The following is an 18,414-nucleotide window of genomic DNA, read 5'->3' as shown; positions in this document are numbered from 1 at the left end:
TCGGTTCACTTCGTGTTAGGTTATAATTTCATCGCGCCAATGCAAAGTGTTCTTACATAATTTTACATCGAGTCAAAATCACTGGTCTTGATACCAAATTAAATCACACGTGTTTCTTACGGTCTGACTGTTCCCGGAGTGCTAATGGCTGCAATTTAAATTCTAGTAACTTATGTTATTTTAAAATTGAAATTGTAAACTTAATAAACTTATTTGTCTTGGTTTTTATTTACTGTAAAGCAAGCGAAGCAAAGTAAAAACCAGTGGCGCTACAACCTTTCGTTTCGTGAATATTTTTTTTAATAGGCCTTCTCTGCCTGACATACGCTGTCGACTTTTGAATGCCGGATTCCTAACGTGTTTTACTTTACCGTACGATTAAAAGCGCACATAGAAAGTCATTTGGTCCACAGACCTCAGAGATATTGAGCTCTAGAGGACGAGAGCTCAATATAGCGCAATCAATATACGCACTATTTATTATACTATGGCTACTGAATTTTAGGTAGTAATTCAGTGTCGCTACAACCGTTATTATATTTGTTTATAGGCAAGTTAGCATTAGATACACCGTCTGTGACTCCGTGTTCATATGTTAAAAAGTATTGGACTATGACATACGAAAGTCACAAATATCTAAGCTAAATCTTGTTTCTGAATCATAACCTACGTCTCCATTTTCTGTACGAATGTTAATTTCGCAAAGAAACGTCTATTTGTGTCGTTAAGTCTCGAGATTAAGAATTGCTTGCAAGTAACTTTATTCTGGTAAATTTCAAAATAAAACATGCCATATTATCAAAATTTATTATCGACTCGTCTACAAAAATACATTTATAAAATCATATACAAATAATAATATTAAGTATAAAATTTTACAATTTCATCAAATGTTTAAATAAAAGCTGAGATTCAATTAATATATGAATCAAAAAAAATACCGTTAATAATAGTTAAAAAAACATTATTCATATTTACTTATTATATAAATGTAAGGGTACAAAATGGTAAAGTATGAAAGATAATTAGCTAGGCACAGACTAAATCTGTACTTTGAAACTTTTTAATAGCAATGCAAATGTTCTTCAATGTTACATTCGTGTACAACGCGACTCCAACGATGCTACGTATGTTAAGCGGCTTTTTGACAAGATTTAAAAAACCACTACGGGTTGTTTTATTACTTACTGCGGAATCTATACAAATGTCATTTTTAAATTTGTTATGTATTCTTTGAAAATTCAACAAGCGAACCATTGACAAACATGCTAGAGCAGCGTTGACTCTAAACCATTTTGTGTCACGTGGCTGACGAATAAAAAGGAATATTGTAAATTATGGATATTTATATATAATTTTATTACAAGTTTTATTACTTAATTTTCTTCTTACTGTCAAATAGCCTCCAAACGAGTATTGGAATCGCGATCACTATTTGAAGTTACTGAGTAATGACCGCCCCTGTTAGGTACATTAAGTACGGACTTTCTATTTATGTATCTCACGCCGAAGCTCATCAGTTCTTAATATATATTAATACAATTCCAACGAAAAGTTTTTACATAATTTATGTTGTATCTATAAGACGGCATATTATAAACAACGCCAACTTAGGCGAAGGTAACATAATAAGCGCCGTAAATTAATAGATTTTGGAGTAAAATTTAATAGTAAAGGTTTTTGTGTCTATTCCGTGGAATTAAGGCTCTCAAACATAACCCTTGATGTTCAAACACGTATATCAATCGAGACGTAAACTGGAAAACAGACTTAGTATTCCGGCTAAAACATTATCGTCAAGTACTAAACTCCTTCATAAACATTTTTTTTTAAATTACATATTGTGTACATTGTATACAATTTTAGTATAAAATCAAACAAAATCAAAGTGTTAAAGTCGAATAGCTATAAATACTGATAATTTTTTGTCACCGCTCCTTAGTCAGAACGGATACAGGAATACAATACTACCGACAAAATTATATTAAGTCGATATGTATGATCGTCAAGCTCGTTCAGAAAGCACTTATTAAAATCGTAAAAACATTTGTTTGACGCTTTATTATTTTGCTAAATAAGTATTGGGATTCTATAAATTACCTTAATGCAATGGAATGGTTAAAACCAGCTTAGGACCCTATGAATCACATTTAAACTAAATAATTTATGAAACTTTAGTGTAGTAGAGAATTAACTAAAAAAGAATGCATGATGTCTTCCTTCAGTATACAATATTTCTTAATATATAGATTTATGTTATTAATTTTTGATATGTTTTGACCGAAACGTAGGGGCTGTTTTATGTTAATATTCAACAGTACATGAAAATATAATTCCCTTATGTTTGGTATAATCAGAGAAAAAAATATTAGCCCATATAGTTTTGACAATTTTTGTCAATTGTTGAATATATATATATATAAATATAAAAAAGGTAAATTTGATATGAATAATACAAAATATACATATACTTGTATTCTGAAGTTATGTGTCATGTCACTGCCTTTGGCTTATAAGTTACATGTTTGGATTATTAAAAACTAAAATAAATTAGAATCAACAGCCGTTGTAAAATACAATAGTTTTTTGTACCAAGTGTAGATTAAGTCTAATATTATTATCTGTGAATGAACTGTCACTATTTGACAGCTCAACTTACGTGAAGATTTCATTTCATGACCCGTATTGCATGCGTTTTGATGTCTGTAGTATTGTCACTGTCAAAAATTGTTTCTCAAATGTTTGACAGCTTTCAAAATACGGGCCTAAATGTTAAATTGAATTTAAAAATAATATGACATAGATACAAATATTAAATTACTTAAAATTGAAATCTTCGCATGATGTACCAAATTCAAAATTTATAATAACATTAGAGGGTAGTAGCAAGTTTTTTTCTCGATATTTATACTACCAGGGACAATATTTGTAGTTTATTTTCATCGTTATTCACGTTTTTTTGCAAGACGCATATATACAATTATAATATATATGCAAATATTATAGACAACTTTATCGCGTTTTAGTATTTTTTTCGATAGTAACATTAGTCTGTGCGGAAAGGGACCGGTGTGGTAATTATGCGACATTTCATTAACTCGCTATTTTTTAAATATCGAAATATTATCGAACTTTTTGAGTAAGTTGTTGTCAACATAAAAAAAAGAATTCATCACTACGACCTCAAATCTCACTACAGTTCACAGACTATCATTATAGGTACCACGCAATAGTTCTGTCAAAAAACAAAAACGTTCGACGTAAACAATAATAGAAACATTTTTATCGCTTCCTTGACCCTGATAGTACTTACAAAATTAAATAAAAGTAACATATGATTTTTATATGTTACACATTCGCCATTAATCACAGTCGTTCATTTAATACTTATTAAGAATTAAATAAAAAGCTAAAGCTACAAAGGAATCAATTTTTAAACACGCATAATTATACATATGTGGCAGCCAACTAGCTTAATTACCCGTTCAATGAACAGCTTAGCCGTTTAACTAGCGGCCTGAAAGATATTCAGCTAATTTACTAAACAGCTAGGGCTTGGATCAATGACGTTTCATTACTTGCCTAGCCTGTTGACTGTTAATTTAAATTCCACTTCCTGCCACTATCAAACTCGAAACGAAACTCTTCAAGCTGTCAATATGGCATCGGCAAACCACAACTTTCATGTTGTCCAAAGTTTCATGAAAAGCAACTAGTACAACGGAAGCGAGTAGTGACAAAAATAATGTCAATTTGACTTAAGCAATTCAATTTTAAAAGAAATACTTTTATGTCATATGTTTCATGTTTTTTATTTCTGCCAAATAATGACTATATCGTACGAATGGCCGAAGCATTAGCCAGCCAGTTTATTAAACGTTGTAACAAACCCTACGGCCGAATCTTTCAGGCCGTTAGTTAAACAGGGCCGTTTAGTTAAAAGGCTAGGCTGTTTAAGCCAGTTGGCTGTGATACATATATGATAACTGACTTCAAAAAAATCCTAATTCATCGTACTAATTAAGAAACCAATTTTCTAAATTATTAATAACTTTGTTTTAAGAGTACAAATATAATCAGATAATTAAAATGGAATGTGGTTTCCAGGCGAACCTGGAAAGATAAAAAAAGGGAAGAATTGTTTCAAATAGGTACTCGAAGGATGATTATCAGATGAAGTCAATCCTTAAATATTTTAAATTATTAAAACGGTCGTCCCTAACTTGATTAAATGTTAATCTGGCATTAGTTTGATCCTGAAATGTTAAATTGGTCTTTTAATATAAAGAAACAAATTGGTTATTTGTTAGAAGTTTCTTAAATACCTGTTTATACTTGTACTTAAACAAGTTGGTTTTTATTATTGATATTTCTTCAAAAAGTTCGGAAAGCACAAATTGTTGAAGACTAGTGAAGAGTTTATTTCATTTTGAAGTCGGTTAATACTCTAAAAGGCATACCAACAAAATTCATATAACATTTTAGCATCAGCTTATATCTTTAAAGCGAAGAACATCATATAACTAATAATTGCATTGTAATAAATTAGCAAATTATATATTAAAAGATTTTAATAGTGCAAAATTAACCATCAAAAAAACCAATGGGAAAGTCTTTATACTAAGTTACAGACTTCATAACTGCCAAAATTAATTATTTTTTACGATTATATTTCATAAGTAAATAATATTTCTGTATAACTGTTAAAATTTTAAATAAAAATCGTTATTATAGTTTTCATGGTTCAATAGCACCAAATTGATGAACTATTTTTTTAAAAATTTTAGCCAAATCACTTTTGACAATGTCAATGTCACTCGTCAGTGTCAACTGTCACACCGCGGTTTCCAAGTGTGATACAAGCATTTCCTAAGATTCGGGGAATAGTATGCTCTCGACTGGGGCCGATGCTGTCATGTCGTCATCATCAGGACGTGACCAATCCTGAAACAAATAAATTTCTTGCTTAATCTAGTATACTTAACTAACAAGAAAGAAACACAAAAGTATGAAATGTTGCTCTTTAATATAATTCTTTTAAAAAATATAATTTTGCAAATGTTTTTTTTAATGTTTAAAGTAAGCTGTATTTAGTAATAAAATATTACCTGTTCCTCAGTACTGGCAAAGAACAAATAGAAGAGATTCGCGCCAAGATCGATGGCAGCTGCCAAGTAGAACACTTCGCGCCACTGACCCAGTGTTTGCTAAAAAAATTAATTATAATTAAAACATCCGGAATAAAATGACACTGAATTAGCTTGAAGTAAGGCAAAATCTAGGCCCTAGGATAAGCTAGCTATGTCAAGTCTGCTATAGAATGCTACAAGCCTAAGTTTCGAATTGGAAATAAGCGTTTTATGTATTTATTTCGTAATCGTACAGCTAACAAAAATTATATATAATAATAAACAATTAGTGTAATTGTTTATTATTATAAATAATTTTTGTTAAAATATAGCCAAAGATTAAACCTACGAAAAGGTTGAGACATTAACAAAAGGGAAAAAAACAAAATTTATTCAATAACTAACTAATACCTCATTTGTTTGTATGATGTTGTGTATATGTGGGGTGTGCTCATGATGCACATGATTTTGAACTATGAATATGGATATATTTTGTTTTTTGCGTTTTAAAAGATATTTAAATAACGCTTAGGGTGCGTTCAAGTATTACGTAAGAAATTGGGGGGGGGGGGGGCCTCTTGTAAAACGTTACGATGCGGGGCATGGTTTGAATTACGCGTTATTGATAATATTAACTTTCCAGTACACCACATAATGGTATCAAAAGTCAGTGGGGGTGGTCACAAAACGTTTTATACTATTGAATACAGAAGAATCTACAAAAATTGTGTGACGTACTTGAACGCTCCCTTATGTATGTAAGGTAACACTTTATTTAATTCATTCTGTGGTAACTTAAAATAGTCATAGTAAATCGATAAATTTGTTTTTAATGTAGAACACAATATCTCTCATTGTCACAGATTAGAGAGAAAGCACAGACTACAAATTTAATTACGAGTGATTGACAATTATAAGGCGCGAAATTTAAATTGTCAGAACAATACCTGATCAGAGCTGATGATTTGTCCAATCACATATGGTGCCATGAACCCACAGATATTGCTGGCCGCGTTCGTTATGCCATACATTGTACCAGCAAACTGTGGCGATAGGTCCATATGATTCATTTGGTTACCTTTACGAAAAAAGAGATTTTGTTTCATACTAATAAAAAAAAATATTTGTATCAATAGACATATAATGCTGATTAGTTTTGATTAACTAAGCGTAAGCGTTTATGAAAGACGCGGCAATCTAATCCATTTTTTTTTTACTTTTTTTCTTAGTCAAAACCCACAATGATTTATACTGAGCGTTTTCTAAGGCAGTTTTTGCCACGCACCACCACTATGTGGAATCAGCTGCCCACTGAAGTTTTCCGAACCAATTCGACTTAGGGTCCTTCAAGAAAAGATCGCACCAATTCTTGAAAGGCCGGCAACACACTTACGAGCCTTCTGGCAATGTGAGTGTCCATGGGCGGCGGTATCACTTAACATCAGGTGAGCCTCCTGCCCATTTGCCTCCTATTACATAAAAAAGAAAATAAAATAAATATCAATGCGTAAATAGCTTCCGTATGCATTGCTAGCAATGTCTAGTTAAATCTTCTTCTAAATATAGTTATATCATCTTTCAAGGTTTACAACTCACTACTGATCTTGCGAAGCCGAAATTGCGGGGCAGGTCCAGAGTCTTTAATAGAAATAATCAAAGAATGCTATCGGAGAGGGTTCCCAAATAGGGTTGTAGCTCTACTGTATTATGAAACAGTGTATAATTACCAGCATACACTGCGCCACCAAACGCTGATGTTATACTCAGCAGCAACATGACAGCAATCCTGTCGCAGCCAGCCCATGCGATGCCCAACAAACCGAAAGCGGGGACAAAGGCCGCTTAAAATGATAACACACAGTCAAAAATCATATTGGTAACTATATACACTTATGTACGATAATATAATATAATAATAGATAATAAAATTAAAACACGCTTTTGCGTCAAACATCACAGAACTCGTTTAACTCTTAATTTTTTACATAAACATTACTTTACCGAAGAATCTAAGAATGTCTAAAACGCTATTAAACGGACTGTAATAATGTAATAGTAGGAAATCAATAAAATAATAACAAAATCTTTCATTTGTGACAAAATTAGTTAGAATATTTGCATTTGAATGAAACATGCTTATAATTCAGTATTTCGATAACGAAAGTAACTACCATCTAGCTATTACAAACACAATTTAAAAAATCATAACCTCCAAATTTTTGAAGCCAGTTAAATGTGTAGCTTACCAACAGTGTTCCACAGCTTCATACTGTTAAGTCGCGACATCCAGCCCTTGGCTAACACCCAGTCAGCAAAAATACTGATTCCAATACCAGCGATCCACGCGGTTAAGTACGGCAGCGCTGATAATCGCGCGTTCTGAAATAAATAAATAAAAAACCACTCACAGTGGTTGCCTGGAAGAGATCGCTCGAAAGCGATAAGGCCGCCAGTTGCCCTCCTTTTGATTTAATTATGTTATTTTTTTTATATTGTAATGTAACGAAGTGTTAATAAATAAAATAAATATGGTTAGGTACTAACAGTAAAAAAAAGATTGAGAGAAGAAAGGAAAATGGAAAAAGAAGGTGATAAAACGGTACCCTAGGCATGGAAATAGAAGCTAGGGAAGACAGACAAGGTGTTTAGAGGATGACATGTCATCAATCATTATACAATTATTATATTTTAATACATTTTATTTATGATTTACAGAAGCAAGGGACAGATTTAACTTTTTTAAGAGACAAGCCGACTAGTTGTCAAATACGGACAGTAACAGAAAAAATAAATAAATTTCTTCTAGTCGAGCAGTTTTTTAAGATGACATAATAATAAGCGTTGATCATGAAGTACATACTCGAGCTGTACCGCGTTCGGCTCTGTACCTATGCCAAACTATGCTGAGAGAAAGTTCGGGTATTTGCTACCGCAGCTAATAAATGGTCTACAGGTCGATTACGACATTAAGCAAAACAATAACAATTGAAAGAATTATTTTATACGCATTTCTCGGGCTCCTAACAAAACTTGTATTGTTACATAAAAACAAACCACAATAGTTTTCAAATATACCACGATTTAGATTGTATTATTCTAAAAATTTATTTTAAAGTTGTAATTATATATAATGTAATAATATTAATAATCCAGTGGCTACAACCTTAATGGTTCTTGGCCTCGAATAAGTTCCGTTCATTTGATAATTTATATTTCATAGTTTGGTTTATTGTATGACCAATGTTGTCCCTTTTGCATTTGTAAGATGCTGGTTTCCTCAGGATATTTTACTGCACCATAGGAGCGGTGAGTGTAAGAACGATAAGATAAGAGAAGTGATAAGAACTTAGTGAAGAACCGGCATATAGACCCAAATATTATATACATATTAAATTACATAGAAAACTGATTACTGACTTGCGTAGTTATAAAAAAAGATACAATTATGTCTAATAGCCAATTATTTATACATTTTATTTAGTATTGTCTTTTATTAACATAGCTTTTACAAATTTAAAGAAAACACTTTTTTACCGGATTGAAGCTATGTATTATTATAAACTTATAATTATTTATAAGTCACCTCATCAATATGTCACAATGACCACGCACGCTGTATAGCACGCGAAACGTCGGAAATTTATAAAATTATTAAAACAGTGAATCCTTTCTCTTCAAAAAGAAGTTTTGAATTGTGAATTTAACAAAATCATGTACTATACATAGTCCATCCATCCTACGTATTATACTTAATTTAATTTGTTTCTTTAAATTCTATACTTTGAGAGTTCTTTTATGAAACGGACGTTTTCCAATTATAATGTAATCTAACAACTTTAGTACCTGGACTATATATTATCTGTTATACTATTTTATAAGAAATCTCTCTATACATATAGGTTTTCCTTACTATACATATGATTCCAACCGTCTACTAATATTAAAATCAGTAACGTACCAACCACGAGTAAAACCCTTGCTGGGCATGACAATATGTAAAATTAAAAAAAAAAAACAATTTATAGACCGGGGCGACTACATGAAGTGACGCGGAAAAGGGTCCACGAGGTACAATAGACCCTACCCACTAAAACCCAATAACCAGCTCGCTGTGGATACTCCATCAACAGCGCAAAATAACATTATTCTAATCAAATGACAATACAATTAGATAAGCTAATTATAAAATAAGCTTTGACAATACTATTTTTTATGAAAATATTATACTTACCGAGACAATATCAAAATGCAGAATATTATTCATATATGTAGGCAATTCCGTTAGCTGAGTATAGAATAGCCATGACTGCCCACACTGGGCTATTAATATTGCCCATAATGGAAGACAGGTGAGGAATTTAAACCATGGTATTGACATAGATGATTTTTCTTCCTGTAAATAGAAACATACGGAATATTAAACAAGAGAAATAGCTTTTTATATTACTTTTTGGAAAATTACGTAACAAAAGCCTAAGAGCCAAAATTACCTAACATCTTAATACTGAACTTGGTTAAGTAATTTAAAGGTTTTGTAAGATTTGGATACAGACACGCAACATTTGAGTACCATAGATATCCCTACCAGAGATCAGTATAAGAAAATCTAGCTTTTTCAGATCTCTTAAATAAATCAGTGGCGCTACAGCCTTTTTAGGACTGTGCCTCAGATTTTTGTATCTGTTTCATGATTATTTTTCAGTCTAATAAGCAAGTCTAAGGCAAGCCGGTTTTGTCACGATCTTTTTATCACCGTTTGGGCGAATGTTAAATACACACATAGAAAAGTTTAGATTCGGATACAGTAGGGGTCGAACCTGCGACCCTGAGGTTGCAGGGTCCACTAGGCGGTGACCTGCTCATTGATCTACCGTTCTTATAATTATCAGTAAAATATCCTATATTGAAATCTGTCTGGCTTAAAAATCTGGGTTTTGAACCAATTCTTTTAAACAAATAAAAAATAAGTTACTCAGGCGATTGGCATTTATTATTTAGAGCAATTAAATTAACAAAATTATAATATATAATTGATACAGCTGTGACCTACATTGAAATCTGTTTCATGTTGATAATGACTAATCACAATTCAGACAATGCCTGCTGTTACATAGATTAAGTACAAAGAAATACTTTCCATTCAACAGAAAATTATCAAAATATATTCCGAAGATTTCAGATCAAGAGCTTGGAAGTAAGAGATAATAATAAAAATTAACTAATCGTAGAAAACTCCTACTGGTATACTATAAACAATATGTAGTTTTATTTTTATAAAAAAATGTAAAAGTGTTCACATACAAAATGCCCTTGTAAATTTGTAGTATCCTACACAAATTGCTCATAGCCGTGGAATATTTATTATCATTGAGAATTATCTTGTCAATAACAACTGCATAAGGTTTAGAATGATAACATAATGATTATGAAGTTATTTATGTTTTTTACATGTGATCAACAGAATGTTATGGTGCTGAGAAATCTATTGCTAAAAATACTATTCACTTAAATTCTGATAAAAATGAAAAAACATTAACTGCCTCTACTTAATTTTAACCAAACTTCTGCATTATTATTGTGTTTCTCGACAAACTGTCTTCAAAACCATGATTCATGTACTTCCACTTGCTTTAATTAATATATTCTTGTATATCCCTAATTCGTATTAAAGTTAACAGTGTTGGACTTTTCCATAGTCTATAAATTATTTCCTGTATAATGGATACTTAGGGGTGAGACCCCTTGTAAACATAAGAACAAATTAATTTCAAATAGTTTTACCTGTGGTCCAATAGAGTATGTGATATATTCAATCTCTTTTGGACATATCCTAGGATGCCTTTGTGGTGTATCATAGACCAAAAACATCCAAGCTATAAACCATACAATGCCGAGTCCCCCAAAGAGGTAAAAGCATAGAGGCCAACCTCCGCCAAACTGAAGAGTGCACAGCCATCCAGATATTGGAAGTGATATTACTGTACCTATGTTTGAACCTTGAAAAAAATGTTGTCTTGTAAAGTATAATTTACTTCTATAACCAAATTTAAGTGTTATAAATATAATTATAAGTAAATTTTAGTAATAAGTAAATTTTAATCATATGTACAATGTGTTCAAAATGTAACCACCTTAGCAAAAATAACATTTAAAACACTTAGCACACCTAGTTAATCATTATTTTAGATCTAAAAGAGAAAAGAGGTCAACCTAACTAATGAAATTACATTACTTAACCTTGAATTTTATTGTATATTGCATATTAGTATTTCTGCTTGTTAGAGCAAATGTTAAATATTATGATATATTAATGAACATTTTCAACAGATCCTTAATATACCATATTTTGCCTATATAAGTTTATTATTTTTTATTTGTATAAGAAAATCTATTACTAAAACTTTACAATAATTATGAAAATTGTGTCAACATTTATGAATTCTTGTTACAAGAATCTCATAATTAATTGGTGATAATATTTATTGCATGCAATTAATAACCTTGGGTTATAAAAATTGACTGTCCCAGTATCACACAGTTATTAAAATATGATCCTATTGAGTGGGTGTGTATGAATTTCAGTCTTATTTACTATTTCAAATATCTACATAAATAAATGTACTTTTACCAAAAAGTATTACAGGGCAGGAGAATTGAATTTTGCAAAGACTAATAAGGTAAATAATTTATCTTCAGTAATGGTATTCATCAGATTACACTTACCAGCATAAACATAGGCGGCAAATTTCGATCTTTCTAAAGGAGGTATCCACCGAGCCAGCATTGCATGCATGGCTGGATAAGTGACACCTTCCCCGAGACCTTCTAGCACTCGAACTACTATGAAGAATTTGAAGTCTATAAATGCAGCTATTGGACTTAAAATAGTAAATATGGCTGTCAATAATACACCAATGCCATATACTAATTTGCCACCAAATATTTCGGCTATTCTACCACCTGGCACCTGGAAATAAAAGTTTATAACAGTGTACGGGTTTTATTGAACAAAATCAATAGGCCCGGCTGAATTCTATAGTAGTAGGAACTTAATAACAACATCATTGGCTGTTATGCTTATCAGTTTTTTGATGTCATTAAAACAGATTTTGACTGTATAGTGTATATAGTGCATGCAAACCTAAAGTTAAAATGAAAATTATTAAAAAGTGATGATGCTTACCTGTGTTAAAACATAGCCATAGAAAAAGGAACCTAGAATTATACTTTGTTGTTCAGCAGTCCAGTTGAAGTCACCTGGTCTCTAAAAGAAAATCAATTATGCTTCTATTTTATTCAGATCTACATTCACTTACTGTAATCATACTAAATACTGCCAACATTGCAATAATAATTGAACTGCAAGAGGCAATCTTTATACCATTTTAACATAATTTTATATAGAAGATAGCAGGTAATATAAAAATTACATACAGTAGGTGTTGAATCATTGGAAGCTGGTGTGGCTGGACACACATCTAATGTTTCATTAGTAGGTGTTGGTACTGTTGAATTAATCATAGCCACTATAGCTACTGATAGATTCACCCTCATTGCATATACATTGGCAAATCCTAAGAAGCCCATAATGCCAAGCACAGTTCGGCATTTGATCCATCCTGTAGTTTCCTCAACTATAAAATAAAAACTTTTTGTAAATACTTAAAACTATACTTTATTGTTTATAAACATAAATATAATATACACAATAAACAAACTTCTATAATAAATTAATTTATAACATTACTTTCACCTTATTAGATTTTTAGATTCATTATTATAATATTTATAGGTTTATAAAAATTGTGGAAAAAGTAGGTCGAGCTAAATAAAAGAATAACGTGAATCTCTTATTTCCTATTTTATAGATAAACTAATTTACCTGTATCTGGTTGTACCAAAGTTCTACGACTGCTAGTAACATCGTTTTCAATGTCCTCATTTAATATAGGGCTTTCGTCTATTGGTAATGACATAGTTTAATAATGCTTACACATTCCCAATTAATTAAACTGCTCGATAAGAAATCAAAATTTAACCCATAAAACTATTGGTGGCTTTGCCTATAATAACAGCGGATAAAAATGAGTCATAACACTGAATAATAACAAAGGAATCAGTTTCAATAACTTTGACGAAACAATCACAAAAACTACGTGATTTATATTATTGTAATATTGTCTAACAATTTACAAGGCAATTGATATTTGATACACTATGCTGACATCTACTAAAGCGTTGCCAATTGTCAATGTCAAATGCTTACCCAATTACATTTTGTTTTTAATTTTATGGCCTTGGGGTCTAGACAAGATGGCTAAACAGTAGTGTATGTAGAAAGTCGAAAACTAAATTTGTATGAAAATGACAGCTCGTCTCGACAGTAGCCTAGGCCCAAAAGGCGTGAGTCAGGATACAATAAGCGACGCCATGACAGTGCTACGAAAAGACACACATTAACGCTCACGCTTTTTGGTAGCCAATTAATGTGTCGGCGGTGTAGAAAAAACTAAGTTTTTCCGCCATGTTTTTGCGTGTTGCTGTTTGATTATGTCCAACACGAGACCTTAATCGGAAAACTCCGTCACCATGACATCAAGAATACCGCACTGAATCTACTTACACGGTAGAAGGTTTAAGTGAACGGTCGGCAGTAGATATGGGGATACCACAGGGTTCAATTCTTGGCCTTTATCTCTTTCTTGTATAAATGATCTACCTCTCACGGTAGAGAAAATCTTTAGATAGTTGAGATATTGTTTTTCTTATCTTTCTGATTTTCAAAATCAAACGACAAGAAACAAATTTTGACGATGTAAACAGTGCTCTCTTCGGTTGTTCATTGGTTTTATATAAATAACGTTCTCCTTAATGCAAAAAAACGAGGGAGTGTTTTTGTCCGGGGTGCATACACCGTGCCTTTTTCAAGGCGCGTAACAGCCCCTCCGCTTCCTCCAAGTCCTGTGCACGGCCGGGCCTCCTAGTAGGCACGTATTGGGGAGTAGGTACGCCAACTACTCTCTAGCAACCGGCTAAACACAGGTCCACTGTTGGACGGGTCCTGTCACATCCGTAGGGGCTCTTATACCCAATCTCCTACGGGCTGGTTAGGTCGGTGACAAACCACACCTCCGCTATCACCAGCGGAGACACACCACATTGTAGGGCAAAATCACTAGCTTAGGTACTCACCTCACTTAGGCAAACTAGGTACACACACCCGTCGTCAACCTGTTGGCTTCCCGCCTTCAGAATGGCGTCCGGGGATCCACCCCCTGACATAAGAAGAATTCTGCTCTTTCTCCAAGAGCGCTTCCCCGACGCATTGCGGGCTTTTAACGAGTCCGTAACCGCGGATTCACCGCGTTCGCCGTCGCCATCGCCGCGTAAGGCGAAGAAAAATGCCTCCGGGAAGGCATCTAGACCCGTTACCCGATCTCGCTCGCGCTCGCGCTCACCACTCCCTGAAGTGGGAAGCGCCAGCGATGAGGAGACGAGACAAAATTCACGCCCCTCTTCGGTCATGTCGACCCAATCCGCTCCGGCGGTAACAGATGACGAAGCCGCATTAATCTCATCTTCCGAAAGCGACGGCTTTCAAACCGTCGGTCGGAAGAAAAAGCGTTCGGCCAACGGCGGTCCCCCCGCCAAAAGGCCCACTCAAGCCGCCAACCCTCCGAAGAGGGATCTTAGTTCCCTATTATCGGGAAAACCTGCGCCCCCCGCCCCCGCGGACCGCATTAAAACCCCCCCGCCCGTATACGTTAGGGACAAGGGTGCCTGGCCGGCCCTTTCCAAAATTCTCGACACAAAGTCGATAAATTACATGGCCCGAACGCTCAGGGATAACCTTTGCGTTCAGGTCTTTTCATCCGACCACCATAGATTTTTAACTTCATACCTTCGCTCTGAAGGTATCGGTGGCCACACCTTCCCCCTACCCGAGGAGCGCGTCCTAAGGGTAGTCATTAAGGGCATCCCAAAGGAAATAGACTCCGGGATAGTCCAATCGGACCTTGTCGAGCAGGGATACCCCGTAAGGGATGTATTCCGCATGCTCAAGAGAACAACTAAAGAAGAGTACGACATGGTACTCGTTGTCCTCGATCCCACCCCGAGTGGGAAAAAGATATCTAGCCTGAGAGAGTGTTGCAAGCTCTCGGGGCTGAGGGTTGAAACCCCCCTCAAACATTCCTTCACACGACAGTGTCACCGCTGTCAACTCTACGGGCATGCGGCCCGTAACTGTTTCGCTAGGGCACGGTGCGTAAAGTGCCTAGGCGACCACGGCACGGCGGACTGCAAAAGAACGCTTCCGTGCGCTGAGCCACCGGCGTGCGTGCTTTGCGGGCAACAGGGCCACCCAGCGAATTATCGTGGGTGCCCTCGTGCCCCCAAGGCGCATAAGCCGGCGTCTGGGCGCACGGCGGGGCGCGATGCGGTCCGTCGTGGCGCGGGAGCAAAGCCCACGTACGCGCCGGCCCCACCTCCTAAGAATAGTGCTTGGACCAAGCCCCCCGTTACGGAGGGCCCTCCCCAGCTCACGTCAGAGGCCTTCCCGCCTCTGCCAACAAAATCGGCAGCCGTGAAGCCTTTCCAGGCGCCGGCGCCGACCCCCGTCATAACGGCGAGGCCCACACGCAAGGTGAGCCCTCCGGCTAAAGCCCTCAGCCACACGGCGGAGGCCGCCGCGGAATCAGAAAAGGTCCGCGACGCCTTAAATCTCGCGTTTAGCATCGTAGACGCGTTAGACATAGACGCTCTTGTCGCCTTCACCGAGGCTTTCAAATCCGCCAATAACGCGGAAGACAAGAAGCAACTTGTAATCGAGCACGTCCAGCTCCTTAAGTCCGTGCGACAATTTGCAGACTCCACCACACCGCAATAGCTACGACCACGTCTAGGATCAAGGCTCGATCACTGTCCGTAGTGACTTTTAATGCAAACGGTTTCAAGCCGCAGGCAGATTTGGTTCGAGATTTCCTCGTTCGCCACCAAATAGATATTTTCCTAGTACAGGAATCTTTCCTCAAGCCCAGCGTTCACGCTCCCAGATTCGCGAATTACAACGTAGTGCGAAACGACCGACCTACGGCGAAAGGCGGTACGCTCATTTATTATAGACGAGCGCTTCACTGCTCGCCGTTAGACCCGCCCTCCCTTACCAACATAGAGTGCTCTGTGTTGCGCGTAGCCATGACCGGCCATCAGCCGATTATTATCGCGTCGGTGTACCTCCCTCCCGCCAAGGACATACTAGAGAGCGATCTCAGAACCCTGTTTGCGATGGGCCCCTCGGTCTTATTAGTCGGGGATCTCAATAGCAAACACGGGGACTGGAATAGTTCAAAACAAAACCCTAATGGGTTAGCCCTCAATAGGCTTATAGACGTGCTCAACGTCATTGCCCCGCAGGGACGAAAACCGCAGAGCACTCCGCGCCTCGCAGCGCCGAGTCAAAGAGCGCATGCGGGAAATTAGAAACGAACGCTGGGACCGTCTTACCAGCGAATTGTCACCTTCGCACACGGCCTATTGGTCTCTCGCGCGTTCCCTAAAAACCGACACGGTGGCGTCCATGCCCCCTCTCAAGCGTCCAAATCTGCCTGACGCATTCGACGACGACGAAAAAGCCGAGTGCTTAGCCGTCAACCTAGTGGAGCAGTGCACCCCGTATCTCGATCATAGCGACCCGGCGCACGTCGAACACGTGAACCGCGAGGTCGAACGCATCGTAGCACTGCCCCTCCCTCCCGAGCCGCTCCCTCCTACGTCGATCGCCGAGGTCAAAACTCTAATAAAGAGTTCACTGCCTCGTAAATCTCCAGGTCTCGACGCCATCTCGAACAAGGTCCTCCGGTGCCTCCCGCCCCATCTGATATGCCTACTAGTGTCCATTTTCAATTGCCTCCTTGAAAACTGCACCTTCCCGGCGCAGTGGAAAGAGGCCATTGTCATTGGTATTCACAAACCAGGCAAACCCCGTAACAACCCCACCAGTTACCGCCCTATCAGCCTTCTCAATACGCTTAGCAAGCTTTACGAGAAGGTACTTAAAAAGCGCCTCCTAGACTTTGCCCTAGATAAGGGGCTCATTCCCGATGAGCAGTTTGGCTTCAGGCCGGCCCACTCGTGCGTTCATCAAGTCCATCGAATCACGGAGCACATCCTCTCCGGGATGAATAGCTCCCTGAAACCGAGAGCCACGGGTGCGCTCTTCTTCGACATAGCGAAAGCTTTCGACAAGGTCTGGCACAACGGCTTGGTTTACAAGCTCTACCACCTTAATGTGCCACTAAGACTCGTGCGTATCGTACACGACTTCTTGTCCGACCGCTCAATGCGCTATCGCGTAGAAGGAACGTTATCGTCTCCTCGCCCCATCATGGCCGGAGTCCCTCAGGGCTCGGTCCTCTCGCCCCTTCTGTTCACGCTGTATACCGGCGACATCCCTAGGGCTCCCAATGTGGAGCTAGCCCTCTATGCCGATGACACCGCTCTCTATACCACCCATAAAGATAGAGGTGTCATTGTGGACAGACTCCAGACCGCTACCACGTCGTTAGGCGAATGGTTTCGGAAATGGGGCTTCCAAATAAATCCCGAGAAAAGCGTAGCAGTTCTCTTTGCCAGGGGCAACCCCGGTGCTATCGCTAGGGATAAATTTCACCTCAAGACAGAGGTAACCCTATACGGGCAAGCCATTCCATGGCAAAAGTCCGTTAAATATCTAGGAGTCACGCTCGATAGCGGCATGTCTTTCCGAAAGCACATAGCCGCCGTTCGCAAGAAGGCCCATTTTGTCCTCTCTCGCCTTCATTTCCTCCTAAATAAAAGGAGTCAAATGTCTCTCAGACACAAGGTCACCCTGTACAAGGCCTGCATCCGACCGTGCATGACATACGCTAGCGTAGTCTTTGCGCATTGTGCCCCCTCCTATATACACCGGCTACCGGTGCGCCCTTCTATGTGAGAAACGTCGATCTCCACCACGACCTGGAGCTCCCTACCATAGCCCAATGGATGAAGTTGGCGTCCACACGCCACTTTGACAAGGCTAAACACCATCCCAATCCGCTGGTGCGTAATAGCATCAACTATTACCCCTTCCCGACAAAAAAGGCTCGTAGGAGGCCCCGACACATACTAACGGATCCGGACGATCCAATTACTGTAGCAAACAATAAATTAAATGCCGCCCGCGCGGCCAATAATAAAAATAGCCAATCAAAGATTAGGGTAAAAAACCGCCTTCACCGGGGAAGGCGAGGACCTTTACTTCGCA

General features: G+C 37.3%; 1 protein-coding gene across 1 annotated transcript; it reads right to left on the bottom strand.

Moving 5' to 3' along the window:
• Positions 1-1,392: 1,392 nt before the first annotated feature.
• On the bottom strand, positions 1,393-13,341 carry LOC123709482 (sialin). The gene is made up of 11 exons (XM_045660875.1): positions 13,012-13,341; positions 12,564-12,763; positions 12,313-12,393; positions 11,853-12,096; positions 10,911-11,125; positions 9,361-9,522; positions 7,376-7,508; positions 6,857-6,970; positions 6,077-6,207; positions 5,109-5,207; positions 1,393-4,944 (listed from the first exon to the last, which is right to left on the bottom strand). The coding sequence occupies exons 1-11, from the start codon at positions 13,103-13,105 to the stop codon at positions 4,870-4,872; spliced, it is 1,548 nt and encodes a 515-aa protein (XP_045516831.1). The 5' UTR covers positions 13,106-13,341; the 3' UTR covers positions 1,393-4,869.
• Between the last annotated feature and the right edge of the window lie 5,073 nt (positions 13,342-18,414).

This window comes from Pieris brassicae, chromosome 5, assembly GCF_905147105.1.
Source record: "Pieris brassicae chromosome 5, ilPieBrab1.1, whole genome shotgun sequence".
NCBI lineage: Eukaryota > Metazoa > Arthropoda > Insecta > Lepidoptera > Pieridae > Pieris > Pieris brassicae.
Note: the sequence above shows the minus strand (reverse complement) of the source record. Positions and strands in the feature narration are given on the sequence as shown.

Coding starts and splice junctions, on each gene's coding strand:
- LOC123709482 (XM_045660875.1), bottom strand. CDS start 13,105: ATGTCATTACCAATAGACGAAAGCCCTATATTAAATGAGGACATTGAA. Junction 12,097..12,312: donor ATGGCTATGTTTTAACACAG/GTAAGCATCATC, acceptor TTTTATTTCCAG/GTGCCAGGTGGTAGAATAGC. Junction 7,509..9,360: donor TGCATTTTGATATTGTCTCG/GTAAGTATAATA, acceptor TATTTATTTCAG/AACGCGCGATTATCAGCGCT.